This window comes from Macrobrachium nipponense, chromosome 7 (assembly GCF_015104395.2).
Source record: "Macrobrachium nipponense isolate FS-2020 chromosome 7, ASM1510439v2, whole genome shotgun sequence".
Lineage (NCBI taxonomy): Eukaryota > Metazoa > Arthropoda > Malacostraca > Decapoda > Palaemonidae > Macrobrachium > Macrobrachium nipponense.
This window is the reverse complement of record NC_061109.1, coordinates 40065405-40073777: the sequence shown is the minus strand read 5'-3', so window position 1 is coordinate 40073777 and position 8373 is coordinate 40065405. Positions and strand designations below refer to the sequence as shown.

The following is an 8373-nucleotide window of genomic DNA, read 5'->3' as shown; positions in this document are numbered from 1 at the left end:
CATAAAGGGTAACGATTTTGATCTGAATCTTGAAAGGTTTACCTCATGGTTAATTGGCTGTGGTGGGTCACAGCTAGGGTGCAAAAGCTTTAGGGCCAATCAACCATATCTCAAATGATTTTCCGAGTACCAATATGTTATTACCTGCCAGTGTCAGCCATTGTACAGTCATCCTGTTTCCCAGCAAGATTTTTAGTTGGTGAGGAAGCTATTCCCACATTCGTTTTGTCTTGAGCACAGCAGAAGCTGGTAGTACTCGTTTAGAGCTAATTAGACTCTTTAGTGGTAAGCCTGGCGTAATCCATGGACCTTGCAAACGGGATCCGGGGGTTGGCCTATGGTACACTTTGGTTGATTGCTACAACCTTATTCTAATAGATATCTAATATATAAATATACACACATATATATATATATATATATATATATATATATATATATATATATATATATATATATATGTGTGTGTGTGTGTGTGTGTGTGTGTGTGTGTGTGTGTGTGTATGTATATAGTGCTGAAACTCAGTGATAGAACACGGGGCTTGCTTTCTGCTCCCGAGGCACCCTAGCTGTGATTGGGTACAGCGTCAACGTGGGCCAAGAAAAGGATATATGGCCCCCCAAAAATTATGTTTTTATTTTTACCGTTTTCACTTACATTTCTGTTACCGATAACTATTTTGTACCATAACAATATATCTTCTTTTTATTGTAAGTGTGATGTAGTCACGACGAGATTTTTTCATCTTATAGAGAGAGAGAGAGAGAGAGAGAGAGAGAGAGAATGATAAATAAATAGCAAAAGAGATGGTTTGTTTCTACCTGTATTAAAGTAAGGAATTTTAATTGGAAAGTATTTTGATTAAAAAATACCTCGAAAGGAACTTTGTGCTCTACAGATTTATCAGCCAGAATAAGTGAATGTGATTTGGCTCGTAAATTACTCGGAGGAATTTATGACGAAAAGATAAGAAGTGAACTACAAAATTATATTTAATTTTGAAGTGTGGAAAAGGCAGTTTCATTCATCTATATATAATATGTGACATTTTCTCCGTCGAATTTAATATTCTGCTTATAAATCAAAATCGATACTTAGGATAAACCACTTAAGAAAGGCAATTAGATAGCAAATGCGTAACATTTACAATATTGTCTTATTTCAAAAGTGAGTAATCAAATCAGACTTGATTCTTAAGAAGAAGAATGAGATGAATAATAGTTTTACCACTTAAGAAAAGTTATTTTAAGGTAAATACGTAGCATTTAAATGATCATCTTCACTTATTGAGTGAGTTATCAGGTGGAAACCTCCCCTTCAGAAGCGGATTCGAAGGACGTCATCACTCACACATTCCCGGAAGGTAACTGACGACGTTTCTCAATGTCACGTTACAGACCATTCACAGTTCACTTTCACGGTGCAATGAACCCTTCGCTAATTAAATTTATCGACAACGTCGTTTTTCTCTTCCATTAAATTATTTCAGCTAAGACTTGTTCTTGCGTAACATCCGACTGAGTATAATTGAAGAACCCTGGTGGATTTTTTCGTTTGCGTGTGTATGTATGTATGTATGTATATATATATATATATATATATATATATATAATATATATATATATATATGCTTTAAAAATCACAGTAGATGCACGTGACGTCTTTATATAAACGAATACCACAGATAAATGATAGTCAGAAATCCGTACCGAGCGCTTTCGCCTTTATTGGGGCATTTTCGTGCCTCGACAATATATCTTAAAGACGAAAGCGCTCGGTACGGATTTCTGACTATCCTTTTCCTGTGATATTCGGCTTATATATATAAGCTGAATATATATATATATATATATATATATATATATATATATATATATATATATATATATACACACATATATATACATATATATTATATATATGGATATACTGTTACTCTGGGTCTTTTATCAATACGAAAACTAATGTAAATAGTAGTACCTATATAGAGAAACACCGTTTCCTTATTTAATGACTTGAAAGAAGGCTTTTCTCGCTAAGTATCACGTATGATTTCTGGTAAGGCATGACAATAAGAATATCCAAAAGAAATGATTCCTCGTGCGGTTTCTCAAACGAATCTGATGTACCAGTGATTTTATTCTACACTCTCGGGATGCCTCTACATTTTTCACTTGATATCTTGTATAATTACAGATGAATATATATCATAGCTGCTGTTTTTAAGGAGGTAATGTGAAGACGAAAAATGAATATTCACTATTTTTCACCATTACGTAGAATGGATTTTTTTTTATGGTCATATGTTTCTTGTTAGCCCTATCAAAAGTTCATTATTTTGTTCTCTTCATTACAATGCATTCTGTTCTGTGGGAGCTTGCCTATCAAGCTCAACAACAACAACATTAATAATAATAATAATAATAATAATAATAATAATAATAATAATAATAATAATAATAATAATAATAATAATAATAATAATAATGTGGAAGTTAAAGTCTTGCGTAACAGTTTGTCATCGTCACTGAAGAAGAAAAAAAAAATTTCGTTCTGAATTTTGGTAAGAGTTTCGCAATGTACCTGAACGACTGTTGTCGTGTTTTTGGATTGTTTCGGTTAACTGAAGGTTAACTTGGAACAGAGTACATTTCTTCATCATTGACCCACTTGACTTAAGAAATAAATCGTTAGATTCAATTTGAACTTTGAAAATGATCATCAGTATCGTGTCTACCTGTAAGTTAAGTATTCAGAGTATCTTGAAAGAATGCGTAACTTTCCTTCTTCAGAGAGAGAGAGAGAGAGAGAGAGAGAGAGAGAGAGAGAGAGAGAGAGAGAGAGAGAGAGAGAGACTAGGCAGCAGCAAGGCGAGGGCAGACGGCATGAGGTAATGGCCCTATATTTAGGCTAAGTGGATGTGGTCCTCAGCGCTCTGTGCCATAGGGTGCCAGATGAATGACCTCCAAGTGTCTATACCGTCACCCAGCCTCTAGCAGCACAAGTGGCACTATTCTCAGTCCGCGTTCATTGGTATATGCGATGTCGCGCGGAAAACATCTTTTATGTCGTTGTTTTAGATTCTTTTTCTAAATAAAATGACAAAATTTGCTTTTTTGGGCTTATAATGGTGAATCTAATCTTTCGTTGATACAGTCATTTATATATTGTGCTGTGTATATGAGTTTGCACATGTACACCTAGAAAGTTATTTAGAAAAAAAACGTACGCACGTAGTCAGGAAAAATAGGCTGTCCCATATTTTTAAAGAGCCACATACTATGTTTGTTGCCTAATTCTGGCTGATCAAAATACCTACCACTCGTAATACAAGGAGTTTTCTGTTTGACGCTGCTCTCTCATGAACACAGCCTTGGCTCTCTGCATACTTCAGTGCATTTATAGGACTGTTTCGAAGTTGGATGGGGAGTGTTACTGACGTTCATGAAATATGCAGCGTAAACGCCCTGAAAACTTTCTGTTTTCTGTGTAATAGTCAGTGGGTTATCCTGCACTCTTGCAATAGATTTGATTTGTGAGGATGACATACCAAAAGATACTTGACAGACATACATAAGAACTCATCTCCTCCACTCATTTCAAGTCGCAGCAAGCATTAGTGAAAGTCTCTCTCTCTCTCTCTCTCTCTCTCTCTCTCTCTCTCCTTTTGTGTAGTAGTGCCGTCAGTGCACCTCATACGGTGCACTGTAGGCATTACTTAAGAAAAGGTTCTTTGCAGCGTCCCTTCGACCCCTAGCTGCAACCCCTTTCATTTCTTTTCCTGTACCTCCGTTCATATTCTCTTTCTTCCAGCATACGTTCCACCCCCTCCTAGCAATTGTCTCAAAGTGCAACTGCATAGTTTTCCTCCTTTTACACCTTTCAAACCTTTTTACGGTCAATTTCCGTTTCAGTGAAATAATATATATTCTCTCTCTCTCTCTCTCTCTCTCTCTCTCTCTCTCTCTCTCTCTCTCTCTCTCTCTCTCTCTCTCTCCTGTTATGGATTGTTAGTTAACAGGAATTTGCCATCATTTCACCGTGTCAAATGACGGGATGTAATGAACTGTCATCTCTCCGCGTTACGACATTTGCAGCTGATCAAAAGGAATGGTGGGGGTCCAACTTGTACACGAATATATTTCAGATAAGCAATAAGTAACCTACAAACAGTCATATTCATTGGTGGGTGTATGGAATTCATTCATGAATCTTATAAGTTTCATTCATGTGAAGACTGTCATCAGAGCCTCATTACATCAAGTCATAAAGATTAAATATAAGACCGCCGCACCGTAAATTTTGAGAGTAATTAATGGTTTGGCCTTCGAAGCGATTGCATTCGATATTGCAGCTGCTGGTGAAAGCCTGGAACTGCTGCTTGATTGATTCGGGGAGGCGGCTACATTATGATAATATTGGACAGTGTTTTTTTTTTTTTTTTCCAGGAAGAAACATTCGCAGGTTCTACTCTTATATATTATAATTACTCAGTAACTTGATTCGTTTTTTAATAGAATGGGAGTTCCTCGGTTACGAGTCGGTTACATGCTCAAATACCGATCTCAGGGTCCTGGTTCGATTCCCCTCTCTGCCAACAAGGAATCACGGGAATGTATTTCTGTTGATAGGAATTCATTTCGCGATGTGGTTCGGATCCCACAATAAGCTGTTGGTCCCGTTAGTCAGTAACCTGTCGGTTACTTGCCACGCAAAAATATCTAATCATTCGGGCCAGCCCTAGAGACCTGTTAATCAGAATGGAAACAGCCACTGATCGAAGGATACTTATAGTCCAGCTCCAAGACTAAAGGAAATTATAACTGCTTGTAAATTATTTATTTACGCATGATTGTTTAATACCTTCACTAAATGCCCAATGATTTCGAGATAACCCCCATTTCGCTACTTCATTAATCAAATAAGGAATTTTTGTAACCGGATATGATACGATACTTTGATTTTTAGTTATATTGAATTGCATATTCTGATATTTTATATGCAGGTTATGTTTTTAATAATTGAAAGTTCTTTTCTTATTTCTTATTTGTTCGCGGCTTGACGTGTCATTTTCTTTTAGTTTGAAGTATGCAGGCATGCAATGCCAAACGGCATTTTTAGGAAACGGGAAATAGTGTCGTCTCGATTTTTTTTCTTATTCTGTTCAACTGAGTTGCCTCTTGCAAAGTTTAAAACTTATAATTTATTTAGCATATATTAAAAAAACTGCTAAAGCTTTAGAAGCTCCTTATAAATTTTTTTTCACTGGTATTTTTGCCATCTGGGTACTGAGCATACTTCTGCCCGATGACAGTTAAGACACTATTTATCATATATGTTTTTTTTAATGCCAACACATATGTTTCTCTCTAATTACTGAAATGGTTTCCTTTGTCTTCCACAGCCATGGCGAATAGCGATAAATATGAATACGAAGCCACGATCTCTGCCACACTCTCGGACAACGAAACCCCTACGACGATGACTACCCTCCCTAACGCGTCCGACGATGGTGCGCAGCGTCGTGCATCTGGAGAGACGATGACTACGACGATGAAGGCACAGAGGATGGAGGAGGCGGAGGCCGAAGGAAAACAGAGCAACAAGGAAAAACGACGTAGCGATCCGGTACCGAAGGGAAGTCCGGAAATATCCGACAAAGAGTCGAAAGGGCCGCCGCTGCCATTCCTCCGATTGCGCAGTTTTAGGCGCGAAGATTCTTCTAGCAGCGACGGCGGCGGCGGCGGCGAACCCAAAACGCCCGACAGCGCAGCAGAAGACAAGGAGTCTAAAATCAGACCCTTGTCTTTCATGAAAGTTCCCAAGCTGAAACGCGAAAAGTCCAACTCTGAAATTCTGGAAAGGAAGAAGAAGCGCGTCAAGTTTTCCCCTAACGACGATGACGGGGACGTGTTGGTCGACACGCGGGTGTTCGAACCACAGTTCGCCGGTTGTAGGGTCGGAGAAGACGACGACGCCGGCAGCGATGTGTCCTGCAAGATCAAGAAGCTCCTCAGAAGGAGGTCTAGAAGGAAGCAGTCAAGTATAGAGACACAGACGGACGGTGAGAAAAAGAGGGAAATAGAAAACAAGGAGAAAAGACTAACAAGCGATGATGCGTTTGTCACAAGTAAACCTCCATCCTCTGCTCAACAAGACAGAGTTGCTGATATAGCGATACACGATAAAGATGGTGGTGTATGTTTTCACGACATCAGCTCTCCAGAAAAAGATGCTCTTAACATCCAAGCTAGTGCCTCAGACAGTCTCCAAGTTTTGAATGACGAGCAGCCTTCCTCAGGTACAGCACATGATGGTGCTAACACAGTCGTCCAAGAAGCAGAAGTGCCATATTCACCAGACCAAAGAGGGAGCGTACTCAGCACATCTCACAGTGTTGCTGTCTCCCCTGAAAAAGCTCTGTTACGAGAGGAGCAAGAACTGGAAATAAGTGGCATTAAAGATGCACAAGAAAACGCGCAGGTTCCTAGTGAAAGCAACCTGTCTACTTCCTTTGAGGATGACTTAACCTCCACTACCTCCCAGGGGTCTGTCAAGAGGGAAGGAACTTTTACCCTTGATGGTCCTCCTCCAGCCAAAATCACGAGGTCATCCTGTGACGTTGCAGAAGACACTGCCGTGCCACTTGGTAACACTCCTCCTAGAGAGTCTATCATGGAACCCCTTCACTTCTTTGTAGATCTGAGTGGAAGTGAAGGAAAACCAGAGCCTGACAACAAAAGCAAAGAGGTAAATAGTAAAACACCCAAGAATGTCCAATCAGTTAAATCTGTTAGAATTGTAGAGCCAGCACCCAAAAAGCAAGAAGAATCTAGTTTGACAGTAAAGGCTCTGAAGAACACTGCAAAGAAAACCTTTGCTTGTGCCTGGAGAACAGCACTAAAGTCACCTGATTCACCTGAACAAACACCAAAAGCTGCATCAAAGTTAGCAGCAGCCAGGCCAAGAACTCCATCAAGATCAGAGTCAACAACACCAAGATCCTCTCCAACAAAGTCAGACACTCTTCAGAGATCATCTCCAACAAAACAGGATTCTTTAAGCAGATCATCACCAACAAAGGACAAATCAAGCAAAGTGAATTTCCAACGTAAATTAAGTGATTCCAAACTAAAGAGTGTCACACTGGAGAAGATACCAGAGCCTAAAAGTCCTAAGGAATCCCTAAGATTAAGCCGCCCCTTGAAAAGGACACCCCATCAGCACCCAGACTCCCCTAGGACACCACCAGAAAGAACTTCCGTGTGGGCTGGGGTGTCACTTCCGTCCTTCAGAAGAGAGGGGACATTTACCAAAAAGTATGACTCTGAAAGGGATAGGTTGCAGGCTGAGTGTAATAGGCTCAACGTCGAAAAGGAGAGGTAAGTTAGTCAAGAATAAATAGAAATTATTTTCCAGTTGTTGCGCAAACTCATTGTTCGTTAATGAATTTAAAGACCAAAACTTATAATATTTTTGCTCATTGTGTCATCAACAGCAATGCCCTAGCAAGGTGAGAACCCAGACCATGGGGAAGGTGTTTTTGTTAGGAATGGTTTTAGCTACACTGACTTCAGTGCATTATAGTGTTTTATCTGATTGCCTGTAGACAGGAAAGGATAATTACCACCATTCTCTCTGTTTTAGGTCATAAGATAGTAAGTATTCTGTCTTTATTTTCAGTGTTTCGAGACTTATTCCATTCATGGAGATTTCTGGGGTTTTCATTGCATTCACAAACTTGCAGGCAGATTTTCAATCAATTTTAACTAAAACTTTCTTCTTTAAGTGACAAACGGAGAACATCTATCTTTAAATAGATAGCTTTTATTTAATGCACTGTGAGATAATGAATGCAAAAGTTACAAAATTGATAAACAGAGAACTCAAACCCCATCCAATGGAATTATCATACTCACAAAAAATGCTCTGCATCTTTTACCTTTTCGTTCACAAACAGCAGGAAACTACCGTTCTCTTGAAATACACGCCAGCGAAAATAATAAGTAAGCAAAGATGTAAAAGTCTAGATCCAGAATTTAGGCATTTGTTCCCTCAAAAATTATGAAATTTGAAGCAAGTCCCTTTATTAGTGGTCACAGCATTCAAATTCAAAATGTTTATTGATATACGTCAAATGGAGTGTAGCAGCATGCTGCTATACCCACCTACAAAATTCAAAAGATTACAGGCAAAAAAAAAAAAAATAAATATAAATAAAAAAAAAATAATGAAAAGCAAATATTTAACATGAGAAGAATTTGAACCCAATTTATACAAAAGCAAGTGCTAACCTATATTGCAAATTTTATACAAATCAAATGTTGGTAATATACGTTATATTAAAAGAAAAATGTTAAGCCAGACTTGAA

At 38.5% G+C, this 8373-nt stretch overlaps 1 protein-coding gene across 1 annotated transcript in view; it reads left to right on the top strand.

Annotated features, from left to right (window-relative positions):
- LOC135217078 (uncharacterized) overlaps window positions 1-8373 on the top strand; it is a 399671-nt gene that overhangs the window by 4272 nt on the left and 387026 nt on the right. The window contains 1 exon segment of the mRNA XM_064252763.1: window positions 5406-7383. Coding sequence (XP_064108833.1) covers window positions 5406-7383 — 1978 coding nt within the window.